General features: G+C 39.0%; 1 protein-coding gene across 1 annotated transcript in view; it reads right to left on the reverse strand.

Annotated features, from left to right (window-relative positions):
* CNTNAP2 (contactin associated protein 2) overlaps window positions 1-20688 on the reverse strand; it is a 1664903-nt gene that overhangs the window by 442684 nt on the left and 1201531 nt on the right. The window contains exon 13 of the mRNA XM_038391157.1: window positions 19084-19284. Coding sequence (XP_038247085.1) covers window positions 19084-19284 — 201 coding nt within the window. The remainder of the gene's footprint in view (window positions 1-19083; window positions 19285-20688) is intronic.

Below are 20688 nucleotides of genomic sequence, written 5' to 3' on the forward strand. Positions count from 1 at the left end.
AGACTAATGAACACAAGTCCCACTTAAAGCAACCCTGTTAAAATAATTCTGATAAAGACAATCTAATAAGCACTTCTGTCTGCCAACATGCAACAACATTTATGTAAAAACACATTTTGTGAAGGATTAAACTTTTTGAAAGTACTTGAACATGTTATACCTCTAAAGAACCTCTGTTAAAAGAAAGAGTAACAAAAGAAATGATCTAGTATTTTTGAAACTCCCTCTACAAATTTTAGATTAGAAGACATACTAAGATGCATGGCACGTGGGGGGGGGAGGGAGAAGCAGGCAAAGAAAAAACAATAACAGCCACAGAATTTTATGGGAGTAACATTATCAGTAGCAAGAACATGTGTAATGAGACAATGGACAAAAGATGCCTCTTCAATCTCAGAATGGATTAAGTGTATCCCATTAGAATGCAATATTTATTAATTCATAGATCACTTAGAGTCAATTAAGTGGATATATCGACCAATGTATTTGCTTAAATTGATAATTTCCTTTTTTAAATATGTTAAATGGTATAACAATATTATAACACTATAAAAACAGACTACAGCAAATTAATAGAGGTCCAGATCACCCTGGGAGGGGGTGGAAAACTGAAGAGATTGTCCTGAATTCCTTACTGAGGACTGTGGGATGTCATGCACTGTTCCCCCAAGCCCTGTAGATCTTGAGGGATCTGCCTTTTGAATGGGGCTATACATATGGAGGTCTGTGTGCCTTCCTGTACCTTCTGCAATCCCCTTGTAGTATTAATCAGGATAAATTTTGTCATTATACATATGCAAAATGAAAGTAATGGGGTATGTATTTGCATACAACAACTATTAAATGTCATAAGACATATGTACCTGAAGCTAGAATATGGCCCCCTCTTATTATCACTAGGCACCACTGCAAGTCAGTCCCATGACCTGAAGAGTCATGGTCATGGTCATTTGGTTGTCCTAGGTAATTAGTATTGTACAACTATGGTAAAGACTCCCAAAACTGGTGAGGGATTTTGTTTGTGTATGAACAACACTTATCAGGTTTCTTTGGAGTCCCCTTTTGCCCCTCTAAGTAGTTTAGCCCAGAGAGACTATAAGAGACTATAGACTCATCTGTCTCTTGTTTTTCACTAAGTATTTCTACCCTAATTCCTGTGATCTGGATTGTGCCCTCAGGCACAGCATTGAGACTCCACTACTGGAGGCACTGTGTCTCAGACCTACCCCTGTGAGTTACAATGCTGCCCATACTCCTCTACTGTGCTGTGGACTGGAGGGAGGATTTTACTATATCCCTTTGCAAAGAGTAGTACATTCACCCCATTCCCAGGTATGGTTCCACCTATTCCCCCCACACACACCTAGTCCCCTCTCCCTCTCCAGCCACAATGCAAAGTCATCTTCTGCACCCATGTAGGGGAATTGCAGGCACTTTACTCTCCCCTTTCTTCCCAGAATTACCCCAAAAGATGAAAACAATCTAGTGCAATGTGACTGTAACTTACAAAAATTCTCCACCTCTATACAAAAGAAGCCATTTTATTTTACAAACCAAAATGTATCTTAGAAGGATGGAGATTTGGGAGGGGTGAGCAGGGCAAAGGCTTATGAGGCTGTAAAATGACAACTTGAAGATGTCATTATCTTCACCAAGAAAGTAAAGGCATTATGAATAATAATAACAAAAAAGTACTGTACTTCAGTGAAATGTCATTGACAATCAGCCTGATTACAATAGACAGCAGCCCAAGCTTGCTGTGCCCTCAGCAAGCTCCAGGTTACCACCACCTGCGCTGTATTATTAGGAAATCTAAGAAATCTCAGCTCAGCTCCTTCAGCGGAACAGAACAGTTATTTTTAGGGGTTTTTTTCTGATTATTCTCAACTTCTCTATTCAAGATTCAGAAAGAAAGACTACTTTGTTATTTCTGAGCCATGAAAAAGAGTGTGGGTAAAATCCTGCCATTCTTACTCAGTCACAACTCCCATTAACAGAATAAGGATAAGAAGGTTGGTTGCATGGAAGGAAAGAAAGAAAAAGTAGACTGGACTGACAAATTATTTTTAAAGCATGATTGGGCAGTGAACTGTTGATGAAAAATCATTTAGCAGGATGATTACTGAATATGAGAGAAACAGAAGAACATTATTATTTTTCTTTGCTGGGGTATAAACTTTCAGCAAAGACTAAAACTGACAGTACTATTATTAGAAACCTCACTACTAACTATAAAATACAAAGTTGAGTTGTTGCTAGTACTTCACGGAATGCAGGTATAGAACCTTGTAACACAGGATTTCTAATCAACTAGCTGAGAGTGGGAGATGGTTTCTGGTTTGGGGGTACCTTTGACTTCTCACTGCAATAATGACAATGCCCCTGGCCATTTTATAATTATAGTAATTAATATTAATGACCAAAACTTTCAGCCCTGGTGCCTGAGTTTTAAATACATATGTAATCTCCTAAGCATCTGTATAACCCATTGAATTCAGCATCACTGAAAATCAGGCCATATTATTTAAGTACCTAAATATGGATTTAGGGGCCTACAAAGCAGGCAGGTTTGATACTTTTGACCAATGTTTGCTCATCATTATTATTATTAACTTATTTGAAAAAAGTCAACTTTTTGCAGTATTTTCCCAGATCCATCAAACATGCTATATATGCTGAGTGGTCCAGAGTGCTGGGAAGCTCAATTGACTCTTTTTGCTCCATGTGACTAAAAGATCCCATATGATTTCAAATAACACAAGACATTGAGTGTGGGCTGCTAGCTGCCCATGTGCAATTATTATCTATTGTTCTTTTCAATAAATTCAGTTAACCAATCTCATTAATAAATTAAGTGTATGTTATGCTGGAAGGAGGTCTTGGGGCTAAAGAACAGAGGTGATAAAACCAGGACCCATTTTTCTGAATTGACTTTCTTTAGTAAATCTGAACAAGTTATTTAATTTCTTTGTGCTTTAGTTTCTCCATTTATAAAGACTTGCCTACATCACACGTCATCCTGTCATACTTGAACATGATTTTTAACAATAAATAATATGATACTGACCCCAAATGAAGGGTCAACACAGACCAGAAAAAAATGTCTCAACACTGTCTGCTAAATGGGATATATCCCTGCTGGGAACAGGATTTAATCACAGTTAGGTGGCACAATGCTGAACACAATTAGAGTTGATTTGAACTGCCTGCTAGGTTGTGATCAGCAATTGTCTCAATCGTTCAAAACTATATTCAAAAACTATAACAGATGTAGGCAAGCCCTTATAGTGAAATAATCATTCATCCCTACCTCCCAGCGATGTTTAAGGACTAACCCATAATTTAAATAAAACATTTTGAGACATTTGGATGAGAGTTGCTATAGAGATGTGAAGTATTATTATAGATTTATTATCATTTTCTGTTGTTAAACCCTTTTTGTTGGCTGCCATTTCAGCTTTTTTCCCAACCGTTATTCATTTTGTATCTTTTCCAGACCGTGCAATCACTGTGCATGATGCTTTTCAGACATGTATGAAAATAGGGTCTGTGCCACAAAGGTCTACACTGCAATCAAGAAGTGTGATGGCAGCATGTGCACTGCTAGCTCAAGTAACAATAGCAGGGATTTCATGGCAGCATGGGCAGCTTCACAGCTAGCTTCACCTGCCCAGGACCCTGGGTACCTAAAACTAGTTACACAGTCAAACATCTTTCACTTCCACTTCACAACTACACAAGCTAGCTTTGATCTAGAAAAGAGCTAGATTGGATGTGTCTGCATCTCCTGATGGGTGTGTAGACATACCCTAAGGGTCAAAGGAGTTGATTCTGATCTATGACACCAATGTCACTCAGGAGTAACTTCATTGTAGCCACTGTTATTCTGGTTTTACATTAGTGTATATGAGATCAGATCTGTTCCTAAATGATATCAATACAGTAGCACAATAAAAATGATAACAGTCTTTGAGAAAAGAGTAAGAGAGAAGAAGACAGAGCAAACAGAAAGGGGATAGTGCTTTTTGGATGGCCTTGTTTTTGCAGAAAGCAGAAGTATCACCTCTTAAGATGTGATAATGATGGAGAGACCATTTTTCCTTTAACAAAATAATGTGTTCCAACATGCAAACATTCCCACACACACTTATGAGACCTGATATATAATAGACAGCAGTGGCTCCTTTGGACTCAATGAAGTCTATAATGAAAGCCAGTATATTTGTAAATAATACATCTTAAAAATAGCCTTAGACAGTGCCTTAGAATTTCAAGCTATTAGGGCCTATCCTGTAAAGTGTAAATACATGTTGCACATTCAGAGCAAAATAAAACATAGATTTGTCAATATAAATCATGCCAAACTGACCTAATTTCCTTCTCTGACAGGGTTATTGGCCTAGTGAACAAGGGGGAAGCTCTAGACGCAACATATGTTGATTTTAGTAAGGCTTTTGACACAGCCCCACATGACTTTAACAAAAGCAAACTAGCAAAATGTGATTTAGATGAAATTACTATAATGCCGGTGCATATCTGGTTGAAACACTGACCTCAAAGAGTAGTTATCAATCATTTGCTGTGAAACTAGTAGGATGTTTCTAATGCGATGCCACAGAGGTTAGCCTTATGTCTGGTACTATTCAATATTTCCATTAATGACTTAGATAATGGAGTGGAAAGGATGCTTATAAAAATTGCAAATGACACCAGGCCAGGAGGGATTGCCAGCACTTTGGAGGACAAGATTAGAGTACAAAACAACCTTGACAAATTAGAGAACTGATGTGAAATCAACAAGATGAAATTCAGTAAATTTAAGTGGCAAGTAGTACACTTGCTTAGGAAGGAAAACTCAAATACACAACTACAAAATGGGGAATAACTGACTAGGTGGTAGTACTCTTGAAAAGGATCTGGCGATTATAGTAGATCACAAATTGAATACGAGTTTGCCATTGCAAAAAAGGCTAATATCATTCTGGGATATAGTAATAGGAGTGTCATATGCAAGACATGGGAGGTAATTGTCCTGCTCTACTTGGCACTGATGAAGCCTCAGCTGGAGTACTGTGTCCAATTATGGGCACCACACTTTAGGAAAGATGTGGACAAATTGGAGAGAGTCTGAAGAAGAGCAACAAAAATGATAAAAGCTTTAGAAAACCTGACCTATGAAAAAAGGCATATTTAGTTTTGAGAAAAGAAGACTGAAAGGGCACCTGATACCAATCTTCAAATATGTTAAGGGCTGTTATAAAGGGGACTGTAATCAAATGTTCTCCATGTCTACTGAAGGAAGGCAAGTAGTAATGGGCTTAATCTCAACCAAGGGAGAAAATCTTCAGGAAAATCTTTCTAATTATATGAGTACTTAAGCTCTGGAATAAGCTTCCAATGGAGGTTGTGGAAACCTCGTCATCAGAGTTTTTTAAGAACAGGTTGGACAAATACCAGTCAGGGATGGTCTACATTTTACTTGGTCCTGCCTTAGCGCAGGGAGCTATCCTTGATAATGTCTCAAGGTCCCTTCTAACTCTACATTTCTGATTCTATGAACAACAATTTAGGAGGAGTTATTGCTGCAATGAACAGTGGCCACATAAATTATAAGTACTATCTTGTCTTTACTCGCTGGACTCTGGGTGGTGGCATGATAGTGTTCGCTTCAGTTTGATTACCAGAACAATCCTACTACTTCTACAAAACACCATGACCTAGGCTAGCCCTATAGGACCATGCTGCTCCCAAGGGTTGCAAATAGCAGTATGTGTGTTCATTGGCTGTGGGTTGGGTCATACCTCTTAACCTAATGATTATGCTACTATGGAGTCATAGTTCACTGGCTGAGATGGTAGCTGGTCCCCACCCTCTAACTCTCTTGAAAATTAGAACGCAAGTTTGCCATCCTGCTTTGTTACTGAGTTATGATGATGGCTTTCTATGCTCTCTAGCCTCACTAGTAAACCTGTAAAATAAATGGCTGGGTTTGGACCCATGTCCCTGTGCACTTAAAAATGTTATGTTTGCTCATCTGCAAATTCTCCCAGAAAGCACAATCATTGAACTTTCTATTCCCCCTGGTCTAATCAATATGATTTCTTTTACCCCTTTTTATTCCATTAGCAATGGATAGTGATCACAAGCTTTCCACTTGCTACAAGGATCCTCTGAAACTATTAGGTATCACATATGTATGCCCTTAAGTTGAACTGTGTCTGGGTTACAAAGGAAACTGAATGTGTACAGCAGGAAGTAGTCCTGTTTGTTTATTTTGTCATATTGAAGTGGTTAGTATGACCTTGTACATGGCACATCTCAAAAAATCCAATATTATTTTCAAAAAGCCAGTAAAAGAAATTTTGGCTATGGGGATTATAGAAACATTTTTCTGCCTGTGAACCAACGTGGTGAAATAATTTTCCATACCAGAGAAGGAGCCAACCAAAATGCCTGATCCTAAAAACTGAAAGAGAAATCATGCTGGATGGGCAGCTCTCCTCAAATAAATGCTGAACTCCTTATATGTGTAAGAACCCCAGCATGTGGTTCTCTGTGTAGAAATCTAGAGGTACAGAAGATATTATGCCTATAAAGACTTTAGTGCATAAAAATACAAGGAAATAATAAAACAAATAGTGATTGTTTCCACTCGCAATGGCAGTAACTAACTGTCCTCAATTAAAAATGGTTTTGCATATACTGCCCTTTGTCTTCAGCACAAATAACTTTTTCCCATGGGCGATATTATACTTTGATAGCCCTCAGAGCCTGTTTCTGTTTTTACACACACAACACACACACAAATACTTAGCCTCTTCTTCTATTTGCAAGAACCACATGGCAATATATGATAGGGTTCATTAACATTCACACTTTAAAGGGGGGGCCTGTAGCGCAGTGGGCTAGCTTACCTCTGTTATATTCACCACTTCACATTATATTCTGCTTTATTATATTCAGCAGTAATGCAAGGAACCTACAGGCTTGTAACCCGTAAGACATTGGCTTCAGCAATTAGCATGAGGCCTACAAGCTTTGGAACAGATAACTTTAGGTAACTCATAAGTTTTGGGGAACTGGAAGTAGAGTGTAGGGGGGAATTTTGTCCGTAATGACATCAACCAACCACAGAACACAAACTGACACCAGCTTCTGGAAGGTTTTGGATGGAACATCCGACCGCAAAAGTCCCATGGCAATGAATTGACGTATATGATAATGGGGTGAAATCATAAATACACTAACCTATAGAAGGAGGACACCTTAATGTTGCTACGGGGAGGGAAATACATATGGTAGACATGGTATAATAGACATGGTAACGTCAGCATAACATATTATAAAAGTGGCATCCCAGGGCAGTAGGAGAGAGAGATGTAGCCTTTGGGAGGGGAAAGAATGATGGCCACTGATGAGGATGAGGAAGGTGAAGATGATGAGGAAGATAATGGCTAACATTTCAGGTTGTTCTGCAAGGGATGGTGAGAGTATGGATGTTCAGATGTACTTTCTGTATTCTCTCTAAATATATTAATAAATTATTTATTTGTAAATATAGAAGAGTTCCTATAGCGTGAGTGTTGCACCTGTGCACATCAGGGTTCCCAGCTATATAATAATTTTAATAATACTGGGCCTTATCTTGGGCAAGAACCCGTCAACCCTCGAAGCAATAACTGGAAAATTTTATTCATAATCTATATATTAGGCTACACACACACACACAACCTCTCCTTCTGTTTGCAAGAACCATAGGGCATGATATGACATGACTGACATTTGAAGGGAGCTGTAAGAAAATAATTAGATACTAAAAGGAAAAAAAACATATGCAATTACTAATAGAGAAAGGAAAAGAAGAACATCTTACCCCAGGCACTCACTTTGAGAGACAATGAAAAACATTTAAATAGAGTAGTTGTCTACTGGAAGAGAACTAAATATGACAAGACATTCCAGCAGAAGCACATAGAAAAAGATGTTCCTAGGGTGAAATGTCTTTGTACTCATCTTGGCAATCAAACTGCATTCACCTTCATCTTTAAATACATTTTGCAGAACAATCAATGCCTCAGAAAGGATTTTGATGGAACAACAGGCTATAAATTTCTACAACACAGTAGAAGGAGGATCTCTGAGGAAGTAAGAATAATAAAACATAGCATCCGAGGACACTGCAGTCTGAGGAATTGTTCCAGACTGATTTGTCAGGAGAGGAGGTTTTGGGGAAAAAATGATAAATTAAACAGTAATAAGTCACTAAGTAACTCAAATATGAAACTGCAGAACTACTAACCGTGGTATGTAAACTATGACTTAAATCAGCTTCTGTTCAAGATGACTGGAAGATAGTTAATGTAACACCAATTTTTAAAAAAAGGCTCCAGAGGCAATCCTGGAAATTACAGGCCAATGAGCCGAACCTCAATACCAGGCAAATTGGTTGAAATTATAGTAAAGAGGAGAATTATCAGACAGATAGATGAACACAAAATGTTGGAGAAGAGTCTACATGGCTTTTGTCTCACCAATCTACTAGAACTCTTTAAGGGTGTCAACAAACATGTGGACAAGAGTGATCCGATGATCATACTGTACTTGGACTTTCAGAAAGCCTTTGACAAAGTCCCTCATCAAAGGCTCTCAAGCAAAGTAAGCTGTCATGGGATAACAGGGAAGGTCCTTTCATGGATCAGTAACTGGTTGAAAGACAGGAAACAGTGTTTAGGAGTAAATGGTCAGTTTTTACCATGGAAAGAGGGAAATGGGAGGGGAGGGTCCCCTAAGGATCTGTAATGGGACCAGTGCTGTTTAACATATTAATAAATGATCTGAAAAGAGGAGTAAATAATGAGTTGGCAAAGTTTGCACTCTATACAAAATTACTCAAGATAGTCAAGTCCAAAGCAGACTGTGAAGAGTCACAAAGGGATCTCACAAAACTGGTGATTTGGCAACAAAATGGCAGATTAAATTCAATGTTGATAAATGAAAGTAATGTACATTGGAAAACATAATCCCAACTATATATACAAAATGATGGGATCTAAATTAGCTGTTACCATTCACAAAAGAGTTCTTGGAGTCTTCATGGATAGTTCTCTGAAAACATCTGCTAAATGTGCAGTGGCAGTAAAAAAAAAAACCTAACAGAATGATAGGAACCATTAGGAAAGGGATAGATAAGAAGTCAGAAAATATCATAAATATCATAATGCCACTATATAAATCCCTGGTGTGCTCACACATTGAATACTGTGTTCAGTTCTGGTCATCCCATCTCAAAAAATATATATTAGAAATGGAAAAAGTACAGAGAAGGGACAAATGATTAGGGGTATGGATCAACTTCCATATGAGGAGAGACTAAAAAGAGAGGAACTGTTTATCTTAGAAAAGAGATGACTAAGAGGGGTATGATGGAGGTCTATGAAATCATGAATGTTGTGGAGAAAGTGAATAAGTAGCACTATTTATCCCTTCACATAACACTAGAACCAGTAGTGATCCAATGAAAATAATAATCAGCAGGTTTAAAACAAAGAAAAAGGAAGGGCTTCTTCACATAATGCACAATCAACTTGTGGAATTCATTGCTGGGGCTGTTGTGAAGGCCAAAAATATAACTGAGTTTAAAAAGGAATTAGACAAGTTAATGGAGGCTAGGTTTAACAATGGCTATTAGGCAAGGTGGTCAGGGATGCAATGCCATGCTCCAAGTATCCTTACATCTCTGACAGATGCTGGGACAGGTCAACAGGGGATGGCCTACTTAAAAAATTGCTCTGTTCTGTTCATTCCCTCTGAAGCATCTGGCATGATCCATTGTTGGAAGACAGGATACTGGGCTAGATGGACCATTGATCTTTCACAGTATGACCGTTCTTATGTTCATTTACAAAATGCTTTATATATTTGCAAAGTGGTGTATAACCATTAACTAAAACAGTCTCACAACATTAATGTGCAGAATATAGAATATCAATGTTGTTACAGAGGGCAAGATGAGACCAGGGTTAACTGATTTTCCCAACAGCAAGTCAGCAGGCAGAGCCAGGAGTAGCATTTAGGACAACCTAACTCTGTGCCCTGTGGTGAACCAGGAGAGGATTCTGACCCTCAAGAAAATGAAACAGCATAATCTCAGTCATGGTAAGGACATACATGGAGCAGGACAGAAGGAAGAGCAGAAGGGGAATTTTGTAATTACACAACCTCTTCGTTCCTTTAGCAGAGAGCTTATCTCTGAAAAGAATTCTATTAAATTTTAAAAAGGCCATATTAATATAGATGACTAAAACTGACCACTCATATAACAGAGCTGGTCTAAAAAGAAAAAAAAACAATTTAAAGAAAAAAAGTGAAGTTTGTTTTCCATTTCAGAGTTTACATGGACCAATTTTCCAATATTTCATAACATTTGAAAAATATAATAAAATATCAAAAATTACTATAAAATGTTTATGAAGTGTAGTTGTAGCCATGTCAGTCCCAGATATCAGAGACAAGCCAGGTGAGGTAATATCTTTTATTGGACCAACTGTCTCTCTCACTAACAGAGGATGGCCCAATAAAAGATATTTCCTCACCCACCTTCTCTATCTCTAAAATATTTAGTTTACTGAAAACTGTTTTCTTACATATTTTGATACAATTTGACTAAGATATTAATAAAAGTGTAATGAAAAATATCAATAATTACTTTTTTTTTTGCAAATGTTTTGTTTAAAACTCATTTTCAACTAAATTTTTTTTTGTACAAAAAATTTCAACCAGCTGTATGATATAGCCCTGTTCATCCATATATCTCAAGATGTTTTGCAATGGCAGGTAAGCATTTTTCTAATTTTTATAGATAAGAAAACTGAGGCACAATAAAGTTAAAGTCAAAGACAGTCAGTAGTAGATGTGTGACTAGAACCCCGGTCTCCTGATTGATGCTCTATTCACTGAACCACACTGCCTTCTTTTAATAATGTGATTAAGCTAATCCTAAATAGACCTGTGCAAATATGTATATTAGAAATGAAATGAACACATTTGGACTTTTCATTATGTTCATGAAAAGGAAAAGAAAATTTACTGTAAACGAAATAAATTATTTTTAATATACATGCAGCCATACTTTCTGGAGCTGTACACCTCTGAGATTTCATAAACTAAGCAGAATCTGACCTGCTCACCAGAAAGCTCAGGATTCTACTAGAAGTAATGAAAGTGGGTACTTCTTTATCAATGCAATAAAACATGTATGGTTTTAAAATCAGCCTTTAGAAGTAACAGGATAACGACTGCCTCGCTTTTCTCCCCTAGAAAGGTGGATAATGGCTCTTGCACGTAATAGGAAGAGAGTACTTCTGGAGGGAATGAATAATGAGAAGTAACTGTAGTCCCACATACATTTGTGAATGTACTGTTACAATTATAATATTAAAAGTCTAATTCATCATTCTTTCTTAAGGAGGAATAGTAAGAGTCACTTGGTCTTAAGACTGTTGTTCTGCTTTCCATTTAAGAGTTGTGACATGCACAATGTTATAGCTAACATTATTATTGTTTCTGAGAAACATCAAGGTAAAATCTGGCATTATCCATCTGGAGATATCTGATTGAACTCGGGAAGCAAGAGGAAGAGACAGTGAACTGGGGAATTTAGCAAAGACCAGTAGGGTTAAAGAAATTTCATGAGAGAAGCAACTAGAAGAGCAAAGTGTGATTCAGATAAATCCAGGACAACTAACATGATGGTCAAGGGAGCTACCGGGAAACTCAGAGTTGTTCGAGAGGATTAGGAAAAAGCATAGTAAAAGGAGCTCTGGATGGATGCTTATAATTTAACATCCAGAATGACTTCTAGACCAAAGCTGAACCTAAGTAGAAGAGCCAAACCACCTTTTTGCTCTTCTGTTAGAAACCTTTTACTTCGGGGTTTATCCGTTACTATCCTAGACACTTCAAAACTACAGTCCAATGGCTAAGAGGAGGTCATTTTTTTAATGCCAAAAAGTTTTCTTGAAAATGTAAACATTGGCTTCCATTTACAATGGGTGTGAATATGTGAGAGAAAGTATTAGCGTAGCTACCAACCACTGAAAAACCAGTTGCAATGGAGTGGATGAAAACCAGGCTGGCCATTTTGCCAAAAAGGTGATAGTGAGGAAGAAGGGATCATCCAGCAGCCCCCTGAATCAATTAAGGGTGGAGACCTGTGGGCACCCTTCCCAGAAAACAGCAACAGTGAATGGAAGCTGAGGCCTGGGCAAGGCTGGGATCAATTCCCACTTCTAAATCCATGGCAATGGAAATTCTCCTCTTTTGGTTCACCCTAGGAAGAAGATGAGTGTGCATCTAGCATTCCAGGTCTGCTAACACCCAAAGATTAGGGGTGTTTGGATCTAGAGTCTGAGTTTGCACCCTTATCTAATAATTATACCATATACTAATTTGTGTTCAATTTTTATTGAACTAATCTACCCATAAGTCCTGTTCAATATCTGTATTACAATCATTTTATGCTTATAATTACAAAATCATCCTCTTCACGTGGTAAAATTATGTAAAAATAGGTTTTGTTGAATTCTTGGAGCCACTGTATAATGCCTGTTTTCACCCAGGCATGAAACAATCATTATTCTAGTACAGCAGTAACTCTGCTTTATGCTTTTCATATGCCTGCAATCACCCACATTCTGCCTGCACAGGCAACATGAATGAAACTGGCTCCTGATCTGGTTCTGTTTACTGCTTCTGTGCTTTCAGCTCTCATGCTTTGCTTGTGTGCTTCTGATTTCTACAGCTCTGTAAAATAAAAGACACACATTCATTCAGAACGCTGCAGGTTTCCTCCTTTCAGCAAATTCTCCTTTGCGGATTAAAGAAAGAATAACAGAACCAGTGTACACTCCCCTCTCTGCTTCATATATAGACATACATGACTCCTAAAATATTCTCCAATAGTACCTGATCGATTTACAGCCTGGTGTGTTATAGCCTGGTGACAATGATGGATGAAGTGATATAGCTGTATCATTGTACCATAGTCTACTAGGATAGCTGTATATTATTGTAAATCGCCTTCTTTGTGAGAAACTGAAATTGTTGGAATTTTCATTCTCAGACAAGGAATCCAGCTCCTGCTCTCCCCATCCTTGATTGATGGGACTGGAAAGAGCATGCCACCTCAACCTCCTCCAGCTGACTACCTGGAAATGGGAAAACTTTTCTCTCTCTCTCTCTCTCTCTCTCTCTCTTTCACTCACAACCCCACCAACTGAAAGAAACTGTGTGGGCACCAGGAACTCAGATCATATCTGAACTTTTTGGATGTGCTTGGTAGTAGATATGTCATTATCTGCTCATAATGAAAGCTCCCTCCATGGGGCAGAAGGGGAGGGGGGAAAGAGAGAAAGGGACATACCAGAAATGTACATTTCAAAGATCTATGCCAGCCTCTCTCAAACTGGGGTCCCCGGACGCTGTTGATCAACTTCTCTCCCTCCCTCCTTCCCTCCCAGCGCCTCCTGCTCGCTGGAGAACAGCTGTTTAGCAGCATGCAGGAGGCACTGGGAGGGAGGGGGAGGAGTGGGGACTGTGTGCTTGGGGGAGTGGGCATAAAGAGGCAGGGAAGAGGAGGGGCAGAGGTGGAGTGGGGGTAGGAAAAGGTAGGGTGGGGCCTGGGGCTGAGCAGGGGTTTGAGGGTCTGCAAAAATTTTTAAATCAAAATGGGGATCCTCAGGTTGCTAAACTTTGAGAACTGCTGATCTATGCAATAAAAAACGTCTTTTGTTGGTTTTGTTCTAAACAAGCATATTATTAAGATGGAATTAAGCTTGTATGGATTTATCACTTTATTCAGATGCTGATACTAATAGTACTTGTATTACAGCATTACCAAGGTCAATGCCCCTTTGTGCTAGACATTTTATATACAAATACTAAAAGACAGTCCTTTCTCCAAAGAGTTCACCATTTCAATAGGCAAGACAGAAATAAGGAAGTATTATTATCCCCATTTTAACTGAAACACACACTGAAGTGATTTGCTTAAGGTCACAGAGGGAATCTGTATCAGTCAGGAATTGAACCTAAATCTCTTGAGTCCCAGTTCAGTGCCTTAACCATAAGATTATCCTTCTTCACATCACACAGACTGTTGGACACTAGCTCTGAGAACCAGCATTTACACCCTAATGGTATCTGGCCCTCTCTAAATCTGTAGTACATCTATACATTTATTTATTACATATTGGGGTGAGATAGTAGCATCTTGTCTATTTTTGGACTCATTCAGGCAAGTTGCCCAGTTATTTTGATCAAATGTTTTTGATTATTTTTCATTAAGGCACTGAAATAGGCCTTTAGGCACGGGTGCCAAAATTATTATGAGAAAAACAGGCAACAAAAAGTATCACACTTCCAGACACAGTCTTTATTTTCTATTTTACTAGTTTTATCCCTTGGAGCCCTGCTCTGCTGGGCCCCTGCTGGAGGATTTTGAGAAATCTTTTCTGATTAATGTACCATTGCCAGTCACTGGAACATCCACAATCCTGTTGTCACAGCATCTCTCTCACACCAAGCGGAAGGGCTACAGGGTTGTGCCCTGTGGGATCATGCACAATCCCCATTGCTAGGACTGCCTGTTGAAATGAATCTCTTATGGGGATATAATTTAGTATGTTTGCTGAGATGAAACCGCATTAGAAAGAGAGTAGAGCGCATAAAAATAGAATAGAGAAAACAAAGAGAAGTTCTGATCTGAAAAGAAGACTGAGCTGGCCTCACTCAGCTGACTAGTGTATTGGTCCACAGTAGAAAAATAAAATAATAATAATAATAATAATAATAAATACCTAACTCTTATATATCACTTTCTGTCCATAGATGTCAAAGTACTTTACAAAGAGAGTGTTTTGAGAGCACTATAGGCAGCACGAGTGTTCAGATTCAATATCAGAGGCATGAGGAGGGAATTAATAATGCAGAGCATGTGTAGATATCATGTTTTCAAACTGCTGTCACTTGTCCCCTCAGACTGAGAGGAACTAATGAAATCCTGAGAGGGAAATAACGTTTCCTGCAGAGAAGGATCTTGTCAAAACTGCATTTTGCTGCAGATGCCACTGCAAGAATTCACTTTTTTGTATTAATTGCAATACATTAGGACAGCTGTACATTCAATACAATATATGAATGTATTTTGCCTAGCTCTTTAAAAACTGGTACCTAGATATCATAGTGGTTTGCACTTCACATTTCAGACAGATTAGAATTACATATAAGAAGCCTAGTAGAGACACGAAAGTGGGTGAGGTAATATCTGTTATTGATCAACTTCTGTTGGTGAAAGAAACAAGCTTTCGAGCTTTCACCAACAGAAGTTGATCCAATAAAAGATGTTCTCACCCACCTGTGTCTGCAATATCCTCAGACCAACACAGCTCCAACACTGCAAGCACATAAGCAGCATCACATACAATATTTATAACTAACGCTATCTTGTATAGTACTTGATCCATATTTATGGGCGTTTTCTTCTGTTATATATAACGTCGCCTAGTGGTTTTGTAATCCTGAATAGCAAATAAAGGCCCGATTCGCTACTGCCATGCAGCTTGTGTATCCTTTTACGCCTGTGCAGAGTAAGAGCAAAAAGTGTGCAAAATAATACCCAATCAGAACTCTCCATTCACATGTACTGGTGACAGAATTTTATACCTACTTTTCACTCACTTTGCATCATCCTGAAGGTGAAAGACAGGTTTAATTAAACCTGAGATGCTTCACTGGGTTTTCTACCTTACCTAATGATGCTTTACAATAGGACTGGCAGACTTAATTTGGTTTCATTGGACACTAATATTTGTGAAGCGTATTAAGGGAAAAATTCACTGCCTTGGACAAGTGTCTGATCAAGACCATGGGAAAATTTCTGGCTCCAGTCAAGTCAATGGAAGCTTTGACCTTTACATTAGCAAGGACAGGTTAAATGCAAGAAATACACAACTGGAGGTTTTATTTTTTCCTTTTCTGGGAACCATACTGCAGTGATTATATATAAAATCCCTTGAAGGAGGAAGCCACACACTTTTCTGAGCTGTCGTCAGAGATGAATGTAATGTCATGTTACATTTAGCAAATGATAAGGCAATGCTCCAAAAAATAAACAGAAGGAAGAAGGAAAACATGAGTTCCTTGGCAAGTCTTTGAGCAGAGCCAAAGAACAAATAGTTTAGAGGAGAAGAAAAATTATTGGCATCTCCCCTGTTTACAGATAAATCACTGCTATACCGTGTGTACAAACTATTACTGGTATTATGCAAACAGTGCAATAGGATCCTTTGTTAATGCCTGTGTTAAGCTTATCTGCTTTTGTCTTCTCTCTTTCTCTGCACACACACAGAGCTCTCAGACATATGAAATGAAATACCATATAGTATACTCCATTTATCCAAGCTCCACACTATACAAAACCCTTCCTTGTCTCCCAGCATGAGATACAATGGAGTGGAAACTCCCTGCCAGGACTGGGAAGTGGAGGAAGACGAATCCCTGGCCATAAGGAAGACCACTGTGGCGCTGAATAGCTCCTGTAGCAGCACAGGGAGCCCACTGCAGCCTCGCGGTCACTGCAGCGAGTGAGCAGGGCCATGACAAGGGAGCTGAGGATGGCTTCCTGCCAAGCTGCAAGGCCAGTGACACATGATCTTCAAGCACAAGGTTCAGGGAAGGCTGTGGCCCTGGTGGGGGGCAGAGCAGAGCCTTGCCCGGGGTCTATGCTCTGCCCCTCCAGAGTTGCAGCCTCCTCACTGCACCTTACACCTTCAGAGACAGCATGGCAGCAATCCTCAGGCAGTGCAGGGATCCCTCTGCCACCCCAGTGTCATGTCAGCAGCGTAGAGCAGTGTCTCCTAGCCAAGACTGCAAGGAGGAAGATGATGATGATGAACCCCTGGCTCTGGCAGAGGCCACCATGCTACCTAATGGCTCCTGCTGTCTCCATCAACAGAACTCCTGATTAACCAAATAAAATCCATATCTCCCATGCTATTTGGGGATCTACTGTATTACATGCCAGATTTGAAAACATGAGATAGTATTTCCCTGCACCAGGGCCAGCTCCTTGCCATCGACATGGAGGCAGAGTGATGGTGCCGCCGGCGACCGAAGAAGAGTTGTGTCCCCACCACCAAATTGCCACCGAGCACGAACTCCCGCTGCCGCCGAGGGCGTATTGCTGTCGCAGAGCCCGATATCCTGCCGCCCCTTTACATTTGCTGCCCCACGCACCTGCTTGGTTTGCTGGTGCCTGGAGCCAGCCCAGCGCTGCACAATACACCAATAGGTCTTTCTGAAAGATTCAAACTGTATGGTTTGTGAGTACAATGCTGTAATGAGACTAAATACAGTAAACTGACCTGCAATTTAATATTCCTAACTGTGTTTTTTCAGTTCCTATAAACATGCCATAGTTTTTCTTTATCTGAAACCAAGGGCAAAATGCTGTGTAAGAAAATGCACTGATTTCAGTTGGATTTATGCATGCATATTGGAAGGGAAAATTTAATCTTGTGGTGTTGGCCTTAGAGGCTCACAAAAAAGGCAAAGTCAATGATTCACTCGTTGTAAACCATGAACATCAGAAGGCTTTTACAAACTTTTATCATTATTTCATGCCCACAAGCAAGTCTTACATCCAAGTGCTAAAACCTGCCCAGGGGTGCATGCATACAACCCCCTTCTGACACACATGTGAGCACTGTGCATGCTTCTCAGGGCAGAATGTGGCCAAAATCTGGCCATTTGTCACAATCCTGCAGAAATGATGCAGAACCCTTTATATTAAAAGCACAAGACGACCCAGCATATTTACTTCTTTGCAAATTCTCCTCGCTATGCTAAATTAAACAGAATAATAACAGAGACAAATCATACATTAGAAATAGTTCAAAAACGGCCAGGAGGAGGGAAGAGAAAAACGAGCAGTGCAGAATCAATTCACTAACACTAAATTACAACAGAATATTTATGGAAATCCACACGCATGCCAAATTAATTACTTATCAGCTGCATCATAAGAAAATATACCAAAATGAATTCATGAGTCTGAGGCACTTAAAATAAAGGATAACATTTTAAATGTCCAGCCATTAGGTGCAATTAAAAAGGGTATCAAACAAAACTTTCATAATGAATTAATTTCACCATCATGCAGATACATTATGTGCTTCCATTTATAAACCAGTCTTAGTTAAGTGCCAGTAAATGGATACTTAAAATCAAATGTTATCAAAAACAATTACAGTACCCATTATGTCTTTGAAATGACAAGTTGGGGGCTTTCTAAAATGTACTTTCTTTCTATGTCATTTTACTGATACAGTAAAAAACTTGCTGCAACAAATAATATTTTTGCTTGCATCAGGGATAAAAATTAGATATAGCTTGTTAAAATCTAATGTTATACACCAGTGTGGTAGAAAGTTATAGAGCAAAAAGATAACCTAGTGACAGGCACTCATATTAATAAAGATATATGGCTTTCTTGGCACCGCCATCTTATTGTACAGCTCCTTTTCCCACTATTTGCAAGATGGCAGGTTGCACACAATATTCCAACTTGATCTAAAACCGAAGTTAACTGAAGAAATCAATGGGCCAGATCTTGCAGCCCTTATTCGTGTAAAGGTCTCACTGATTTCAGTAGGAGGTTATGCCTCAGTCATGGCTGCAGGATAAGGCCTCAAGTAATTTACTTATTACTTATTAAGCAATCCTTCAATCAAAGCCATCTTGTTCAATGACTAGCCTCCCTTTTCAGAAACACTGAATCGACAAAAATTTCTCTCATAACAAAAACTGATTTAAGTCACAAGCAACCCATTGGCTAAATCTCCTAGGACAAGAATTACAATGATATATTTATCTACCTTTCTGTGACCTTTCACAAGCAGCCACAAGAAGAATTAAATGAGTTAACTGCCTGAACAGGTTACCTCAACATTGCACCTGTTGAATTGTTCAGCTAATGTGGAACTCCAGCAGAGATGGTAATTAAGTGACATTTCACTCTCAGCCTACCTGGGGTGTTCAGCAGCCTTGACATCTTGCAGGAGTAGGAGATGTACTGCTCACAGTATTCAGCACTACTGGTGATGGCAGAGATCTGATCCATGGTGGCACTGTAATTGAGCTGTAATACAGAGTACTTTTCCGGGCTGTTGCCTACCACTGAAGTTTGCATCTGCAGATCATGATACACAGTTGACCACACTTTATCCTCTGGAAAGAAAAAAGTAAAGTAAAGAAAGAATTAATGAATGAAAGAAATTGGAAATGAGTTAAAATAATTATAGTTTTTGACAAATAATATTGAAATTGTAGTCCGTGTCTCTGCAACAGGTGTTTGAGTGTGTGCCCATGCACAAAGGGGGGTGAGAACAAGTGGGGCTTGTGCATGGTATTCACAAGATATTATTTTACTTGAAATAGATCAACAATATGGGACAACTTGACTGCACAGAATGCAGGAAAACTTGGTTAGTTTCCTTGTTCCTGTTTGTTGCTGTGCTAGATGCTCTGTAAGAGCAGCACACTTTATTTGTGGGTGGAGACTGCCTTGAGTGATGACAGTCATAGCGACCCCTCTGACAAATGAAGATTAGGCTTTGATCAGAACTGGATTAAAAGAACTCAAGGCCTGGGGCTACAGCGACCTAGGGATTCTTACTGCAAGGAAAACATCAAGTTTACACAGTATTACTGCATTCCAGGCTGCCTGAATGCACAAAAGCAGTATTATTTTGCGACACTGTGACATCAGAGATGCACTACAATACGATACGATTACATATATCATAATGTTTGACGCAACAACAGTAAAATATATTAGATACTACAGGAGTCAAGGGCTTCATATAGTTTGTTGGTCCTGGGCTATAGTCCCGATGACCCAAGATTGTCTCTGCTCTGGACTTGATGAAGTTTTCAGAGCAGCTGGTGGCTATGACACAGATTTCAAGGGTAAGGAAGTATAAGAGTAGGATACATTTTATCTTCACAGCTTCAGCAGGGATGTGAAAAATGGCCAAGGGAAAAAAAACCCTTGAATCTTTGGTCAGGAGAAACACAGCAATATAGGTTGCATCCCAACAAGGTTATTAGTGCACTTACATAAGGAACATAAATACTATAGCCTACCAACTGTCTATACATTTAACCACAACTAGGTATGTGCATATCAAGTCACTAGACATAGTATTTCTGCCACATCTGCATTGGTAAGTGCTATCAGAAATCATAATGGGGAGATAACCTTAATAGTGAAACAACATGCTTCCTGTGTCAGCAGGTTTACAGCAGCAAAGGGCTCCTTATCACAAGAGTTTAGTTTAGAAAGGAGATTAAGAAAAGAAGAAATATTAGATTTACATAAAATACTGAATGGCATAGGACAGGTATAATGTGCTCCTATTTACCATCTCTCAGTAGGACATTCAATGAAGCTGAAAGGTAACAAATCTAAAAGTCCTCAACAAAAATAAGTTTGCACAAAGCTCTCTGAATAATAATCACTGAGATTCAAACATCTCCATTTGTGACTGTTTTACTATTCAACTGCTATGCTGTGACTCGAGTAAGATGAATTGGTTGTTTCAGTCAAGTCCCAATTGGACAGGTACCAAC

The sequence above is a fragment of the Dermochelys coriacea genome, chromosome 2 (assembly GCF_009764565.3).
Source record: "Dermochelys coriacea isolate rDerCor1 chromosome 2, rDerCor1.pri.v4, whole genome shotgun sequence".
NCBI lineage: Eukaryota > Metazoa > Chordata > Testudines > Dermochelyidae > Dermochelys > Dermochelys coriacea.